The sequence below is a fragment of the Xenopus laevis genome, chromosome 8L (assembly GCF_017654675.1).
Source record: "Xenopus laevis strain J_2021 chromosome 8L, Xenopus_laevis_v10.1, whole genome shotgun sequence".
Lineage (NCBI taxonomy): Eukaryota > Metazoa > Chordata > Amphibia > Anura > Pipidae > Xenopus > Xenopus laevis.
This window is the reverse complement of record NC_054385.1, coordinates 114,618,145-114,637,356: the sequence shown is the minus strand read 5'-3', so window position 1 is coordinate 114,637,356 and position 19,212 is coordinate 114,618,145. Positions and strand designations below refer to the sequence as shown.

The 19,212-nt window shown below is 36.8% G+C and overlaps 2 protein-coding genes across 2 annotated transcripts; one reads left to right on the top strand and one right to left on the bottom strand.

Annotated features, from left to right (window-relative positions):
• The first annotated feature begins 1,131 nt into the window (after window positions 1-1,131).
• Window positions 1,132-2,082, top strand: LOC121397313 (olfactory receptor 6Y1-like). Its single transcript, XM_041573933.1, has one exon. The coding sequence runs from the start codon at window positions 1,132-1,134 to the stop codon at window positions 2,080-2,082; it is 951 nt and encodes a 316-aa protein (XP_041429867.1).
• A 15,609-nt stretch (window positions 2,083-17,691) lies between these two features.
• Window positions 17,692-18,273, bottom strand: LOC108699004 (olfactory receptor 1019). Its single transcript, XM_018230859.2, has one exon. The coding sequence runs from the start codon at window positions 18,271-18,273 to the stop codon at window positions 17,692-17,694; it is 582 nt and encodes a 193-aa protein (XP_018086348.2).
• Between the last annotated feature and the right edge of the window lie 939 nt (window positions 18,274-19,212).

Sequence of the window (19,212 nt, the reverse complement as noted above, 5' to 3'; positions counted from 1 at the left end):
TTTTTTATCTAAGAAAGCTGAAAGCAACTAACTGGTTAACACATAGGTTAAAGTTCTATGTTACTATTTAAATTGTTAAATAAGGCTTTCAATTATTCTAGTAGTAGTCATGTGTTAAGTTTTGCTTTAAGAAGTAGCATTTTTTAATTAGAAATATTATCCAATTTTTCCAACTTCGGCTTTACCCTATTTCCGTTATTTCTTCACATTTCCCAAAAAAGTTTTTAAGAACATCAACATTCTTCTTGGACAAGAGGACATCTTCGATCAGCAAAGTGACAGAGATAAAATGATGATTTCCTGAAACAGAACAAATGTATGTCCCTGGCTTTTCCATTCCCAAATCAATAATTATTTTGCTGTACCTTTATTTTCAATATAAATTTTTTGACACTCAAACAAGCATGTATTTACTACCAGCATGTAAATAGTGTTTTAAATCCAATATTTTAAGCCATGGTTTATCTAAGCAAAAACATTTTCCAACCAGAAATGTTTATTTTTGAATTTCCTATTGAACTTCAGATCTTTTCAGATCTCTTTTTTTTGTCCTTATGTCTCTGTTTATGGTTAAAGGAGAAGGAAAGGTTAAAACTAAGTAAGCCTTATCAGAAAGGTCCACCTAAATATACCAGTAAACCCTCAAAGTAATGCTGCTCTGAGTCCTCTATCAAAAGAAACACTGCATTTCTTTCCTTCTATTGTATACACATGGGCTTCTGTATCAGACTTCCTGCCTTCAGCTTAAACCTCATTGCCCTGGGCAAGAGCATGCTCAGTTTGCTCCTCTCCCCACCCCCCTCCCTCCTCTACTGTAATCTGAGCCCAGAGCAGGGAGAGACTCAGGCAGGAAGTGATGTCACACCACATTAATACTGCAGCTCCTATCCTAAACAAACAGAGAGTTTCTAGAACATTTTACTAAGGTATGGTAAAACATTCTACAGAATAAATATTGCATTCTAGCTTGCACTATTGCAGATAATCTATTGGCAATAAAATGCCTCCATAGCTTTCCTTCTCCTTTAAAAAGTTTCTTCAACTAACTGAATTGTATCATCTTGGTGAATTCTTACCTGTCTACTTTATCTCAAAGTTTTGTTATTCTGCTGTCCGAGGGCTACAAAAATGATGCCGGACAGGAACCAAACTAGCACTAATGGATTTATTCTTCAGGGATTTTCATGTTACACACAGCTATGGGTTCCATTGTTTTGTTTATTTCTGCTGGTTTACCTTCTCACCCTACAGGCAAATGTACTTATTTCAGTAGTGATTTACAAAACCTCTTTATGGCACACCCCTATGTATTTCTTTCTATGTAATCTAGCATTTATTGATATCTTTACTACCTCGATCTATCAGCCAAAAATTCTTTCTGTCCTCTTAACGGAAGACAGTACAATTTCTTTCAATGCCTGCCTTTTCCAGTTACACTGCTTTATTTCTTTGATATGTGCTGAATTTGTTTCATTGGCTGTCATGGCATATGACCGCTATGTTGCTATTTGTAATCCTTTGAGGTATATGACTGTACTGAACAGAAGAGTTTGTGTTATATTGGTCATCACTTGCTGGATCGTTGCTTTCACAGAACCACTGCCACGCACAATGCTTATATCACAATTACCGTTCTGCAGATCCCTGGTAATAGACCATTTCTTTTGTGATCTAACTGTATTAATAAAGCTATCTTGCAGAGATACATCTTTAATTGAGTTGTTGACATATATTTCATGTTCAGTTATAGGACTTCCTGCCTTTGTTCTCATTGTATCATCTTACACCTGCATCATCTTCACTTTTTTAAAGATCCGTTCTGCTACAGGAAGGAAGAAAGCTTTCTCCACTTGTACATCCCACCTTACTGTGGTCATTCTCTTCTGTTGTAGCACATTGATCACTTACATGATTCCTTCATCCCAATATTCATCCACTCTGTCAAAACCATTTTCCTTTCTCTACACTGCCCTAACCCCCTTAATCAACCCTTTCATATACTCCTTACGGAACAAAGATATCAAATGCTGTCTTTCTTGGCAGAGATGTGTTACTTTAATACATTGTTATTTGTTACTTTAATACATTGTTTAATTCTTCTTAATTTTCTAGTCTAACCCAGGCTTGCTCTAGTATATTAAGTTTTCTTAGAGTTTCTTAGACTGAACAGTTCACTATATATCTTATTAAAATGGGTGGATGGCCATGAAAAGAGCATCTGCAATAGATTTACTTGCCCTCCAACAGTCATCATTTATAAATATAGACACCAATTTTCCAAATTATAACTTTTGCAAACTGCTGAAATTTTCATCAAAATATTGGTTGTAAAGTAACTGATTACATCATCATCATCATTGGGCTAAACTTTTTAACATGTAGATTGTACCTTCTGCAGGACAGGGACACTTAGCTCTGGTGAATCTTTAATGGAACTGTACTTTGTATTTATTTGTATCTATTATTGTAAGGACCCCAATTTGTAATATTTGTTGTTCTGATGTACATTACTATTTACATAAGTAGCACTGTATAAAAAAAATAAACATACATGAAAAATGAAATAGAAAAATATTTGTTGCTAAGATTCCCTTGCTTTTTCTAACCCTCATATATTATTAATTTCTAAAAAAAGAATTGGAGAAATGTCTAGATAGGTGTGTTACTGTATCATACAATCATTTAACAGCCCCAGTGGCAGGAAAAGGAGGTGTAGTGACTTCATAGTAGGGGGATGGGTGTACACAAGGTAAAATCAAGAACGAGGAGGTGTGTTGACATCATAGTAGGGGGTGCATAAAAGAAAATCACAATAAATAAAAGGTAGTAGAAGCTAAATAAATGATAGTAGTGGTTAAATAACATTAATACATCCATATTAAGTCTAATGTACACAAGTAAGACAAGATTTTGTTCAAACGATCTCCACCTGTGTAGCTGCTCACTTTCCTTCAAAGGTCAGACCAGAATAAATACTTTAAACGATGAGGTGTAGAATGGAGCACACAGTACACAAACTCTGCTGCAAAGTTTTTATTTAACACAACAACGGTTGTGTTAAATAAAAACGTTGCAGCAGAGTCTGCGTACCGTGTGCGCCATCCTACACCTCATGGTTTAATGTAGCAAGTAAGTTGTTGGTATAGCAGAAAATTATACATAAGATCACTAATTTTCACATAGAAAAAGGTTAGCGGGATAAACATGTAATAAATCCATTCTCGCTTCAAAATAAGCAAGATATGTCAAGAGTATCAAAACTAGTTGAAGAACAACCGATAAAGCTTAGCACTTGTGCATATATCACAGTCTGTTGTAGAACAGTGCTAAGTTCAAAAGGCGTTTGTGTGATGGTCCCCATAAGTAGAACCGTAGAAATTGAAAATATCAGTACCTGTTGGCCTTACAATATGTTCCACTGTCAGGACATTAATCTTTTCAAGGAAGGGAACCAGAGTCAATGGTCTCTCCTATATTATACTTGAGGACTGTTGCAGTCAAACATGGGCCGTGACTAGACCCAAGTGAGGAGAGATGTGTAAACTTCAAGTGTGGCCAGTAGATGGTGCCAATATGTCCGAAGCATTGGGTATAGTTCAATCAACAGATGATGGCGTTATTAAGATTAGAGTATGGGTCTCTCTGTACAGTAAATGAGTTTCATGTATCAGGATGAGAGTGGTTTCATCATCATCATCATCATTTATTTATATAGTGTCGACAAGATACACAGTGCTTTACCTTAGTTATAACAAACAAGGAATAAATGGTGGATAACAAACAAGTTTTACAGAGTACAATAGGATTAGAGGGTGCTACAAATTAGAGTTTACAAACTAAAGGTTAGGGTACAATTGAGACATTAGGATTTTAGAAACAATTTATGATTTTTGATATAGCAATGATTAATGAATTAAGGTACATTGAATAAGCTTCTTTAAACAGGTGGGTCTTTAAGGAACGTTTGAAAGTTTGGAAAGAAGGAGAAAGTCTGACAGCTGGAGGCAGAGTTCCAAAAAAAAGCAGAAGCCTAAGAGAAGTCTTGTAGACGAAAATGGCCAGAAGTGATGAGAGGAGAAGCGAGGCGAAGGTTGCATGAAAGAGAGTATTTGGAGATCAGAAATATAGGAAGGGGCTTCACTGTTAAGGGCCTTGAATGTGAGTGTTAGTAATTTGAATTTGATTCTAGAGGAGATTGGGAGCCAGTGAAGGGACATGCATATGGGAATGAGATAGATGAAAGAGGAAGATCTTGGAGGAAATATTATGAGTTCTGTTTTTAAAAGGCTTCAGGGAGTCCTTAATAGTCTGGTGTCCCTCCTTCTTATTTGGGCAAAAGGCATGTTCCAGGTATTGCTACTCTCCACAGCCAATCACAATGCACCTTCTCTGGTGACAGTGATCTATACTGTCACTTAAGGGTGGAAGCAACAGGCAGAAGCAGAGCGGCTTGGAATATGGCTGGATGTTGGCTAGGTGGTATGGTCAGGGCTTTGTTGCAGTCTGCACCCTTAAGTTGCACATCTGAATGATGCTCAAGTTAGGGAACAGGTGAGGGGTGGGAGGGAGGACACAGAGCTGCCAAACACAGGCGGAAACTTTTTTCATTGGGAGAATAGATGTGAAAAATATGGTGTATTTTGCCTGTTTTTTTTTTTTTTTTTTTATTTGCACCCTGCACTAGGTGAATAACCACTTATGATTGATACAAATACAATAGGTCCTCTGCACTCAATCTACATTTTTACACAGGTACTAAGTTTTACCTTCAGCTTACCTGCTTTCAAGGTTAAAACTCCAAAATGGCTGCCCTTTTATTGGCCAAAACTGAGATCACCTGACTGTAGCTCGAAAGGATTGGTACTACAACATGGAGCTGCCAACATGGAGCTACCCACCGCTACAAAGTTAAAGTTCAATGGCCGTATATGTTGCAGCAAATACATTACACTACACAAGCCCAGGAAACCTTAATAAAACAAAATAAAGTTGTTATATTGCCCTACACATGAGCCCAGTGTATAGTTTATGTGCCATACATAGTTTATGTAGGGGGGAAGCCGGGTACCCCAGAAAAAATTTTGGTCTTTTTGAGCCCATCACCCTGAAAAAGTAAAGACGTTAGCGTTTTTTGGGACTTAGAAAATTTTTCAACTATTTTAAACGTTCAGTAAAATCTGAATCTTAGTAAATTTGCGTAGTTATGTCCATTCGCCAGAGCGCAAATTCACCAGGCGTTAGGGAGCGCAGTACCGCTAGAGTCTATCTCCTTCACTAGTGAAATTACGCCAGCGACCGTTAGTAAATTGGCAAAGTACCGAAATTACGACAGGCTGGCGAATTTTCGACCGCGTTAGTCACTTTACCCTTTAGTAAATTTGCCCCACAATATACAGTACACATAGAATAGAAATGTCACAATATAAGGCTGATTAGTAATTAATACGATAATTACTACATGGCAGTGCAATTAGCATCAGAATTTAATTATCAGCCCTGTAGCATCAGCTTATATTACAGACCAACTTCATTTTCTGCTTGATAATTAGTGACGAGCCCTAAGCTTAGCTTCTCAACAGCTGCTCAGAGCCCACTGAGCATGTGAGTGTCACAGACACTTTCCAAGATGGTGACCCCCGTGAGAAGTTTGAATTTCTCGATCATTGCTGCTATTGGGAAACTGAAACTTTACGTTGGGGCATTGAATTCAGTATATACAATATGGCATTTTTAGCGATATTAATTTTTATCGTTTAACTGAAAGCAGTTTAATAGTGCAGCACTGTATCAAGCACAGTGACCTTAAATTGCTGCCTACACATTACTATTACAATAAAATAAAATATACATACCATTTGGTAAAGTGAATTATTTGCAGTGTAAACAGTTTAGAAATAAAAACGACACCATAAAATCATGACAGAATCCTTTTAAGCTCTTTAAACCACATCCTAAAATATATACATAGCTATAAACATATAACATTTGATTTGTAGATGGTGCTATGAAAATACATAATTACAATGGAACATTTCATTTAATTAACCCCAAGAGACAGATAAAGAAATCAGCCACCTGAGATTACAGTATATGAATTAATATAAAGACCTTAAACACATTACTGAAAAGGAAAGAGGGTTGTAGCTGCATCCAAGGTAGGTCCTCATATATCTTAGATCTGGCCTCCTAACCTATAGATTGTCTGTCAAGTTGGATAAAAGACCATTTGGTCTGAAACAATGCTGCTTCCTGGGTCAAATCACATGTTTTAAAAAGGCTTTGTAAGAAGATTCATCTGGAGTATATTAGAAACATAAAGAATAGTTTGTGCAGAGTTCAGAGTAAAATGAAATAAAGCCTCTTATTGAAAAAAAAATTTTGAAAATTTGCTCTAAAAAATTCTACCATTTTTAAGCAGTTTACACAAGTACCTTACAAAATGTAGTAAGGGGGTTACGTATCAAAGGTTGAGTTGTGCTTTCCACAAAAAAAAATGCGTTTTCGAGGGTATTTTTTGGTCAAAAATCTCAAAGAGAAAACTTAAAATGTTTTGAGATTTATTATAACCCCAAGCTGGAAATAGCTTGAATCCAAAAATTCACCATCTAAAACCTGTCAAGGTCATGTAGAAGTCAATGGCAGAGGTCCATTGAACCATTTGAAGATGTTAATAGCCTTCATAATGTTCGAGTTTTTTTCAGTGGGTTTCGCACGAAAACTCGATCAATTAGAGTTATTGCAGGTTTTTTTTCCGTTGAAAACTTGATCAATTAGAGTATTTGAGTTTTTCACTCCGACTACACTGATTCAATGTTTTTTACATACAAGTTATTTCTTAAATTAGAAAACATTCGAGTTGTGTGTTCATTTGAGGTAAAAAAAAAAGCTCACAAAGCTCTAAGAGGGTTATGTAATAAAAGGCACTAAGTTTGCCCGGGGCAGTAACCCATAGCAACCAATCAGCAGGAAGCATTTACAGGTCACCTGCAAACATCTTATTGGTTGCTATACATTACTGCTCATGGGCAAACTTAGAACCTTATATTGCATATGGGGGTTAAATTCAACCTTTGATAAATAACCCCTTAGTGTCTAATAGAGAGTGTTGCATTGAAACATAGATTTTTATTTTTACATATGTGCATTTTCTTCTTCATTTATGACTTTGTTATATTTTCCGAACTTCTAAAAGATCTTTAACCAAAACTGCCAAAGATGACATTGATTCTTATGTGAGTTGCCCATACATTTCATTGGGACATGGATCAAAGGATGGTTCTTCTTGCTCTATATTTACTGGCAAAGTACAGGAAGCATTCATAAGTTTAAATCCCAGAGCTGTTCTAGATTATGACTTTGTGAAAGATGCCACATTTTATAAGTAGGAGCTAAATACAAAACTTTTATACAAAATTCATATATTGTTTTAAAAACAATGTAAACTCATGAAGAAGAAGAAGGTAATCTCATGACATATAGCCAGCTATTCATTGAAATCATACACAAAAGGTAAAGCAAAAAGTACATGAATATCATCCTGAAACTAGGACAAAACCATTTTTTTATTAGAGGACTAACAAAAAGGGAGACAGAGTTAAGCACTTCTGTGATGTAGGGCTATGCTTGGATCATCCCAGTATGAAGCCTGTATGGGATCATACTATAAGCATCTAGCTAGTATACTTATTGTCTATCACCTGGCCTTTTCAATCTGGCCCAATAACCTCATTGGTGTATAGGGTCAGCCAATCAGGGCTGACCCTGCCCTATATAAGGCCACCTCACTTCCTGAGCACAGTGGCATGTCCCTAGCTCTCTGTTCTTTGCTCTGACCCTTGTTCCTGCTCTTGTTCTCACCCTTGTCCCTGCTCAGTCCTGTTCTTGTCCCTGCCTTTGTTCTTGCTACTGTCCCAGTCCTGTCCTTGTTCCTGTTCCAGTCACTGCCTCTTCGCCCACACAATCCTGCTTTGCCACCCCTTCTTGACTCCTCTCTGCACAATACCTGTTCTCAGGGCCGCCATCAGGGGGGGTTGTAGTGGCCCCTAGGGTAAGGGGGGGCCCAGACCCGCCACACTTACTTGATTAGCCGTGTCCCCCATCTTTCTGGGGCTGCTGACTTCGGGAAGGCATAGATGTTTAAGGGGCCCTGGCCACCAATTTTCTTATAATGTGGGAGGGCACTGGCCACAAATTTTTTTTCCGCATGTGGGATCATAGCCACCAATATTTTATAATGGGGGGGCCCTGGCCACAAATGTTTTTTTTTATGGGGGGGCCCTGACAACCAATATCTTTTTATTTTTTATTACCATGTGGGAACCCTAGCCACCAATATTTTTTTCATTTTTTTACTGCGTGGTGGGGGGCGGACCTGTGGGGTGGGGAGGGCAGACCTGTAGGTGGGGCTTGCGGTGGGCACAGCCCAGGGGGCCCAGGAAATTTTGTTGTATGGGGCCCTGCGATTTCTGATGGTGGTCCTGCCTGTTCTTACCTGAAGGACTCAAGCCTTCCCCAACTTCCTGTCCTCTTAGAGATCCCTTACTATGCCTTACAGGTGTGACTCAAACACATTGTAGCCCAAAGTAAATAGTTAGGGTTAGGACATTCTAAAAAGCTATGATCTGAAAGCTGGAAACAAACCCTATTTTCCCATAAAATGGAAATAATAAATAGCACTAGTAATATTGTAGGAGACAAAGGTGATTCCATTATTAATTGTCAGAAACTGCATGCCCCACTGCAGTGATGTTGCACTCAGTGGCCTCAAAGCAAGTGCTTATTTTTTATTCACAGCTTGGAGACACCTTTTGGTTTCATAAAACCAGATGTACTGCCAAACAAAGCCTCCTATAGACCGCAAGTCCATGTACTGGTGAACACATAGCCAAACATAGCCCTTATTTGGCACCCTCAAGATCTTTTTTCATGCTTGTGTTGCTCCCCAACTATTTTTACAATTGAATGTAGCGCACAGTTAAAAAAAGGTGGGGGATCCAAACTACTGGATATTGGTCTCTTCTTAAATTATAAGTTTGTCTTTTTAATGTTCCTGTTATCCTTTAGGATCAATGATTATTAGCTCTGGTGTAAAAGTTCTGTCAGTGTGCTGAAATAAGTAAATAAGAACCACATCTCTGTTGGATATCATGCAGCAAATGCATGGCCACCTATAAACATGCACCTTAAAAGCCGACAGATTAAAACTACAGAAACCAGATATCTTGGTATATGGATTAAGGATCTTTCCAGATTGATTTTACAGCATACAATGTGTTGGCATATTAATAAAAAAGAGCATTAAACATTTAAAATTAATTATTTATAACATAGGCTTAGATCTTTGAGTAACCCTTTATTTTGCCAAATCATGGGCCAAGTTCAATTTGATTATAAAAAAGTGTCATAATTGCATTTCAGAGACAAAAACGTATCTCACTCGTTACCCCATCAAAACATTGTTGATATCTATGGGAAAAAATGGAAGTGAATTTCACATTTAATAAGATTATTGTTGCCTCTGCTATGGAAAACATTAATGAAAGCACCACCGTAGAATTCCTTCTCCAGGGGATTTCAGAAGATCCAAATATGCAGATGCCGTTATTTCTTGCTTTTTGTCTGGTGTACCTCCTTACTCTTGCAGGAAACATTATTATTATAACACTCATCTGCCTGACTCCTGCTCTGCATAAACCAATGTATTTCTTTTTATGTAACCTTTCCTTTATTGACATTTCTTACTCTACTGTCACTCAACCCAAACTTTTATCCATGCTATTGACAGGGAATAAGGCTATAGCATTTCCAGCTTGCATATCTCAGTTTTATTTCTTTATAACATTGACATGTGCAGAAATTCTTATTTTAACAGTCATGGCTTATGACCGCTATGTTGCCATTTGCCACCCACTGACCTACCCACTTTTGATGAATAAAAAAACATATATCGTCATGGCTGTGGCAATTTGGGTCATCAGTTTCTTAGATCCAGTAGCTCATACAGTGAGCATTTCCCACTTAACTTTCTGTCCACCTCTTTTAATTAATCACTTTTATTGTGATCTTTCAGTTGTATTGAAGTTATCTTGTAAGGACACATTTCTCATAGATATCTTGACTTATCTTTTGGGTTCAATGGTTGGTTGCTGTGCTTTCATCTGTATTATAATATCATATTCTTATATCATTTCTACCATTATGAAGATCAAATCTGTGGAAGGAAAACAAAAAGGCTTTTCTACATGTGTGTCACATCTCATTGTGGTCGTTCTATATTATGGCACAGTTTTGATCATCTACTCAAGGCCTTCTTCTCAGTATTCATCATCTAAAGGGAAGCATTTTTCTATGGTCTACACTGCCCTTATTCCAATGGTCAACCCATTTATTTACACTTTGAGGAACAGAGATGTAAAAAATGCTTTTTGGAAAGCTATTGGAAATAAATAAATAGGTGAACACACTATTGCCATGTTTTCTCTAACCGGATTCCTGCTGTTCATGCTGTATGTTGGGAGTATTAAAATAAACAAATGGTGGGATTGAGTAGTTGCATAGAAATACTGGTTGATTGGACAGTTCAGTCTAGAAGAAACTGGACATAGAATAGACAGTATCCCAGTATCTTGTATAGAACTTTATCTAGATACATGTCTCAGATGGCTTGCCAAGTCTCAATTCAATAGATCACTATCGCACCCTTTTCTCTGAAATGAATGCAGTGATATGTTCTGCAGTGACATGCTATGTTTTCTATTTGAGATGAAGGATGTCAAAATAAAATGTGTTCCATATACTGTATAAACCATATGAGTTATAAATTGGTCACGGCTTTAAAAACCATACTAAATTAAAACAGTAACAATCAACTTCCCAATAATAATAGATTATACACCACGTGGCCAGTTTGAGGCGTCATGCTAATGGAACAGAAAATAGAATTGACTCTGCATTCCAATGAAGTAAGCTTTAAGAACATATCTTTTTTTATTATTGAAATAATGGTGGGTCAAAGCATCTTAAAAAAATGAAATTAAAAACTGTCACATAGGAGCATATTTAATAATGGTTACAAAGTGTCACAACTGCCAATTGTATAAATAGTATATGTGCAGTAATCGGGACCACTTTTATTTAAGGAAATGTGGGGCAGCATTTGTGTTTTTACAATTCCACAATTGTGGTTTTAAAAAAATACTGCAGAAAAAATACATGTAATCATGCCAAAGTAAACCTACTAAGATGCCATAGATGCCAATAGACAACTATTTCGCACATGGATAACAACAAGGGGTTTTCTTTCGCATGCAAATACCAGTTCTAAAATGGCTTAAAAATGCATGAAAAATTGGGATTCACAAAAATTACCATGATTGTTTTCTGCTCTTTGACGCAATTCTAATTAATCCATTCTTGATTTTTCTTAAATATCTAAAACCTCATGGAAACTGCAATAGTTGCGACATTAGTCACAATTACTCTATATCCGTTTTTAATTGCAACTGTGCAATTTTTGATAATATGCATATTTATCAAGGGTCGAATTTAGAATTGAAAAAACTTCGAAATTCAAAAAGACCAACCAAAATAAAGTCAAAGTTTTTTTTGGTCGAATAGGTCCATTTTCGATTGAATAGGTCTGTATTAAGCCAAATTCGAATCAAAGGAAAAGCGCATTTGATCAAATTCGATTTGAAGTTTTCCCCCAAAAAAACTTAGATTTTTCAAAGTCCGCCAATTGACTGAAAAAAGATTTTAGGAGGTCCCCCATAGGCTAAAACAGCAATTTGGCAGGTTTTAGATGGTGAGTGGTCAAAGTCAAATTTTTAAAGAGACAGTACATGATAAATTGCATTTAAAATTCAAAATAGAATTTGGACTATTCCCTAGTCGAAGTACACAAAAAATAGCTCAAAATTCTAATTTTTTTCATTTCGAAAATTCAACTCGGCCTTTGATAAATCTGCCCCTAATTGTCATATGAGATTTATTGTTGATAAATGTAAGGATCTGCACCTGAGATGTAAAAACATGTTATTTACTTATACCTTTAATGGGAATCTTTGATGGAGAAGGATCTGGGGGTAGTTCTGAGTAACATGCTTTAGCAAGCAATGCCAGTCAGCAACAGGGTCTCAAATCAGTGTGCTTGTATTTAAGTATACCATATACAGGTATTATCTATTTTATTTTTATAAGAAAAAAAACCTGAGACAGTGATCCAATTTGAAATATGGAAAGAGGCAGAATAAAAAAAGTACAAATAATTATATTGTATATAAATAAGTATAAGACCAATTGAAAGGTTGCTGAGATTTGTACATTCTGCAACATACTAAAAGCTAATTGTAAACTAATTCTTACTTATTTAATATTATTTTCCTCATCAGTGTTGTTAAATAAAAACTGTGTTATGTTAAACTTATATGGTCATTATCTGGGATAACCTTGGTACTAAATCTATTCATTTAGCATGCCTCGCTCAAAGCCTTGTTACGCAATGTTTTTGAGAAATTTAGGTTGTGATTTCAGCCTTTTTTGTTAGTGGTCTCAACTAGTGATGGGCGAATTTATTCGCCAGGCGCGAATTCGCGGCGAATTTGCGCGATTGCCGCCAGCGAATAAATTCACGAAACGCCCGCGAAAATTCGCTGCAAAAATTTGTCGGCGTCAAAAACTAGACGCCGGCGCCGTTACGCAAATTTTCCGCCGTTTCGCAAATTCGCCCATTACTAGTCTCAACATGGAAACAAAAATTTGATATTGTGAGCCAAGTTTGGAAGAACATATGATCTAAGTGTGTTGTGGCACTTATTCTAAAAGAATGTGTGATGTATTCTGAAGATGCTAACCCATTATTTGTAAAAGGATGTTCACATTTTTATTAATTTTGTTTGCAGGCTGACCCTTTCTATGCAATTGTTCAGTTCTTTTTCATAATTCATTTTTACAATTAACTGATAGGGGCTGATTCACTATGGGTCGAATATCGAGGGTTAATTAACCCTCAATATTCGACTAGGAATTGAAATCCTTCGACTTCGAATATCGAAGTCGAAGGATTTAACGCAAATTCTGCGATCGTACGATCGAAGGATTATTCCTTCGATCGAACGATTAAATCCTTCAAATCGAACGATTCGAAGGATTTAAATCCATCGATCGAAGGAATATCCTTCGATCAAAAAAACTTAGGCAAGCCTATGGGGACCTTCCCCATAGGCTAACATTGACTTCGGTAGCTTTTATCTGCCGAACTAGGGGGTCGAAGTTTTTTTTAAAGAGACAGTACTTCGACTATCGAATGGTCGAATAGTCGAACGATTTTTAGTTCGAATCCTTCGATTCAAAGTCGTAGTCGTAGTGGAAGGTCGAAGTAGCCCATTCGATGGTCGAAGTAGCCCAAAAAACCTTCGAAATTCGAAGTTTTTTTACTTCGAATCCTTCACTCGAATTTAGTGAATCTGCCCCATAATGTACGATTCAATTCAGTGAGAAGAAGGTTTATCACGTGAAAACTCATGGACAAGATTCAATTTGATATTCAGTTTAGAAAAACGTTTCTAATTGTTTATCACTCGAAAACCATATTGAAGTCTATGGGAAAAACATGGAACTGAATTTGAAGAAAAGTTTTTTTCTTTCTGAATTGAATCTCTTCCGTGAGTTTTCACTTAATAAACCATGAGATAATTTTTTTCTCACTGAATTGAATCTGGCTCATAATGCAGAATGCTCAGGACCTGGGGTTCACCATATATAAAGGGTTCTAACAAATTTAAACATAATGGGGCACATTTACTTAGGGTCGATATCGAGGGTTAATTAACCCTCGATATTCGACCGTAGAATTAAAATTTTAATCCATCGATCGAGCGTTTTTCCTTTGATCAGAAATTTTTTAGAAAGCCTATGGGGACCTTCCTCATAGGCTAACATTGATGCTCGGTAGGTTTTAGGTGGCGAAGTAGGTGGTCGAAGTTTTTTTTAAAGAGACAGTACTTCGACTATCGAATGGTCAAATAGTCTAACGATTTTTAGTTCGAATCGTTCGATTTGAAGTCGGAGGTCGAAGTAGCCAATTCGATAGTCGAAGTAGCCAAAAAAAACATTCGAAATTCAAAGTATTTTTTATTCTATTCCTTCACTCGAGCTAAGTAAATGTGCCCCAATAAATCTCAAAATAATTTGCTTTGTTATCAACATGTATTTATGCCACTATGTTACAAGTACAATGTACTGTCTTTGTATTACAGAAAAACGAAATCATTAATAACATTTAAAAAAGTTTCCTTAAAATTAACTCTGTAGAAAATGGCTTTTCTGTATTGTGGTGCTTTTTGGATTTCTGGTTGTTAGATACCATAATCATACTATATGTAAATTGCCAAATAAACTACTATTTTAATAGCTAGTATCAAAATCTGTGGCAAAACTAAACTTCTTGTTGAAAATTAATCTCTATTTCTATGCATAAAGAAATGTCTCAATGTTTTGTATTCTGTCAACATCTGGTACTGTATAACTAAACTAGGTATAGATTTAAGAGACCAAAAGGACCCAACCAATCAACATGGATAATATATTGAATTTATTACATTTTAATTACTGAGACAAATACCTGCTACCACACACTACTTATTCCAGTATCAAACATGTATTTTAATCTATTGAATTTGTATATATTAAAGTAAATTGTCCCAATACCTTGTAATATTGGATTGCAAGGTTGCAAGGTTATGCACTTTGGCAAAAATAATATAAATGCAAGTTATAAACTAAATGTGACGAAGGGGCCAGCCCCCGAAACGTTGTGCTTGTTTGACATAATAAACACATAGGGGACTATCCCCTTTTGCATCCATCTCTGTGTGCCGGTTCTTCACTTGTTTGTTTCCTGTAATTCTGGGCAGTGTCATTCTGTGGCTACTAAAGCAAATAAAGTTCTGTCTTGCATAAAAAAGGGCATTAACTCAAGGGATGAAAACATAATTATGCCTCTTTATAGGTCCCTGGTAAGGCCTCATCTGGAGTATGCAGTGCAGTTTTGGACTCCAGTCCTTAAGAGGGATATAAATGAGCTGGAGAGAGTGCAGAGACTAAGTGCAACTAAACTGGTTAGATGGAGGGAAGACTTAAATTATGAGGGGAGACTGTCAAGGCTGGGGACATGATTACACTTTATAAGTACATTAGAGGACATTATAGACAAATAGCAGGGGACCTATTTACCCATAAAGTGGATCACTGTACCAGAGGCCACCCCTTTAGACTAGAAGAAAAGAACTTTCATCTGAAGCAACGTAGGGGGTTCTTCACAGTCAGGACAGTGAGGTTGTGGAATGCACTGCCGGGTGATGTTGTGATGGCTGATTCAGTTAATGCTTTTAAGAATGGCTTGGATGAATTCTTGGATAGATATAGGGGTAGATTTATCAAAGAGTGAAGTTCTCCACAGTCTGCAGAGTAAAATACTGCCTCTCTCCATTCATTTCTATGGGATTTTTAAAGGCGTATTTATCAAATGGTGAACTTTCACTATCACCCTTTGCTACATACTCCTTTAAAAATCCCATAGAAATGAATGGAGATAGGCGGTATTTCACGCTGCGGACTGTGGAGATCTCTAACTTTACTCTTTGATAAATCTACCCCATAATATTAAAGGCTAAAGGCTATAGTGATACTAGGGGGCAGATTTACTAACCGGCGAAAATTTTACATTGTTCACTTCGCACCCAGCGCAAAACTTTGCCAGGTGACAATTCACTCAGACTACCCTAATTCACTAAGATGCAGAATGTCCCGGGCGCTGAACGCTGGTGACTTTTCACTAGCGCTACTTCGGCAATGCAAGCATTTGATGGTGAAGATGCGCTAGCGTTCATTTCTGCCTAGCTAAACTTCACTAGGGATCTTGCGCTCAGGTCAATTTGCATAGGGCGGGAAATTTAAAGTTGTATGGGTGTCTTTATGTTATCTGTTAGTGCATATACTTACAAATTAAACTTTTTAAAACACATGTCCAGGAAACTTTAATAAAGACAATAGAGTTGTTATAATGCCCTACACACGAGCCCACTGTATAGTTAATGTTCCATATGTTGGAGAAAACCGGTTACCAAAAAAAAATGTTTTAAGAACAGCAGCAGCCTATCACTCTGAAATAAGGAACAGACACCAGCGTTTTTTGAACTGATGCATTTTCCACTCACAGAATATCATGTAAGTGACAGAAGATTGAGGAAGATCTGTGCACTCCATTGCACTTTGCCTGGTCTGAGCTTGCGCAGGCAAGTCGAGCGAAAGAGGTAACATTCAGAAAAATCCGCATTTCACTGAGTGAATTGTCACCTGGCAATAGGGTGTGAATGACCGCTGGTGTCTGTCTCTTTCACTAGCGAATTGTCGACTGAGCCCGTTAGTAAATTGGAGATGTCCCTGCGGGTGGTAACACTAGCGAATTGACATTAGCGTTAGCCACTTCGCCCTTTGGTAAATCTGCCCCTAGATTCTATAGTTAGTATAGATATGGGTGCATATAATTTATGTGAGTGTATGGAGGGTTGTATGTGTGGATGCTGGGTTTCATTTGGAGGGGCTGAACTTGATGGACTTTGTCTTTTTTCAACCTGCTCTAACTATGCAACTATGTAACACTTCCAAAAACATGTATGTTTAGCAATGACTTCTAATTTTATACTTTCAGGCAGATCAACATTTGCTGCAATTTGAGGTTTCGGTCTCTTGACCATTTATTTACATATGGGTTTGGCTGTAGTCATCCTGTTTAGTGTCTAGTGTCCACCAGAATTAAACATTGGGGGTTATTTATTAAAGTCCGAATGCCAAAAAATCCTTATTTTTAGTGGGGGAAAAAAACTAGAATTTTTTTGAGTTTTTTCCCCCCAAACCAATTTTATCAAGTTTTTTTCAATAGTAAATTAAGTCAAATTGTGGATTCTAGTTTAGTCTGACTTTTTTTTACTTAAATTTTTTTTTTTTTTAAAAAAAAACCATATTTTGATAAGTAACCCCCGAAGAGCATCCTCCTTTTGTCGAGGGTTGTTTGATGCAGTTGTTTTCATATTTTGTCACTTTCTCTTTGGAGCAACTGATCACTTCTCAGTAGATGGTGAATCTGCACATATTTGTAGAAGTCTCTTTGGAAAATGTGCTATTTGGTTGAATGCCATTAAAAGATTATTATAGGGCAGTGTCACTATCCAATGTAGAAATATAGGATCGTGAGATCCAATTATGTATATTTAAGTTTGGGATGTCATGTTCCAAAGTTGTGATAGGGGCTGCTGGTAAGATATATGGAGCCAATTGAGAGGCATTTCACCATTTTGTCCATTTTTGCAGGGACATGCAAATTGTAGTCAGAGCTTGCTTCAGTTGATAATGCATACCTCCCAACTGTCCCTTTTGTTGGTGTGCTCTCAGTAGCTGTTTCTGGATTGTTGAGGGTGCCAATTCGAAAAGATCCATTGGCATCTTGAGGGCCTGTGTCATCCACAATAGTCTTTCTGTACAAAAAGCAGCAATGATTTTTTCTTTGCTTCACCCATCTCCTGTGGGAACTTTTTTGCAGTTCTCCAGATGCTTGAATCTGAGCTTTGCTGCCAGAGCTTCTCCCAACACAGCCAGTTTGGACGCTAGTCATGCCACTCCACCATTCTTGGTCTTTTAATCAATTTGAACAATATTTCTTCTAAAAATTGAATTTCTCACATCTCTGTTCCTTAAGGTGTAGATACATGGATTAACCAATGGAATTAAAGCAGTGTAAAGTAGGGCAAATGGTTTAGAATGATCGGCTGAATACTGAGATAAAGGTCTCAGATACATGATCCAAACTGTGCCATAGAAGAGGATAACAACAGTGAGGTGAGATGAACATGTAGAGAAAGCTTTGCTCCTGCCTTTACCAGATTGGATCTTGAATATAGCACAGATTATGTAACAATAGGAAATTAAAAGCAGTAGAAAGACTGGGAGTTCTAACAGTAAGCCAAAAAGATAAGTCATGGATTCAATGAAAGATGTGTCCTCACAAGATAGCTTTAATACTACTGACATATCACAAAAGAAATGATTAATCACATGGGACCCACAGAATGACAGATGTGATATAAGTACAGTGTGTGGTAAGGGATCCACCATTCCAAGAACCCAGCAAGTAGATGTTATTAGAGCACAGAATGAATTATTCATTAGAAAGTGATACCTCAAGGGCTTGCATATTGCAACATAGCGATCATATGCCATGGCTGTTAATGAAAAAAACTCAGTACCTGTAAAGAACATAAAGCTGTACAGCTGGACTATACAACCACCAAATGATATGGTATTTTCCCTTAGCAAGAGCATTGAAAGAAGCTTTGGTTGTGTGATAGAGGCAGATGAGATATCAATAAAAGATAAATTGCAGAGAAAAAAGTACATGGGGTTGTGCAATTGAGGGCTCAGATACATCACTGTTATAATAATTAAGTTCCCCAGCAAAGTAAACATATAAATCAGGAGAAAAAGAAAGAACAGGGGTATCTGCTGCTTCTCATCATCTGAAATACCCCGGAGAATAAATTCATTGGCTTTCGTTATGTTTTGTGCCAGCATGTTCTCTGCACCTGGAAAATGATAATGTATTTGCTTTACAGAAAAGTAAATCAATGTATCTGTTATTATATAAATAAAATGTTAGAACATTAGGGATCAGTTATCCAATTGACAGCATCCCGTACTCTTTTTTTCTGAACAAATGAAATCAACCATCAATGAGGGAAGGCCTGATTGATCAGTTTATATTGTCTAAATTACTGCAGCTCCAGTCCAATGTCATGTCTCAAAACTGACAATCATCCTACTCCTAGTTGTTTCTTTTAAGCTTCATATACTGCTGTCCATCAGGCTTAATATTACACTTCCCTATTTATCAACAGTCTCATTTTGGTGGTTTTAGAGGTTTTTGAAACCACAACTAAACTCCCTTTCTGTAAAACCACAAATGTCATGAAATTTATTAAAATATGTAAAAAAACACTGACTAGAAAAAAAAACAAGGACAGAAAAAAATACTTAAAAAAATACTAATACCACAATAAATTCGAGTTTTTTTGGACAATTCCTAGTGGGAACAAAATCTGAAAACCTCTAAAAGTCTGAACTGATTAAAACAGTTCAATAAGATCAGCACATATCTCATTG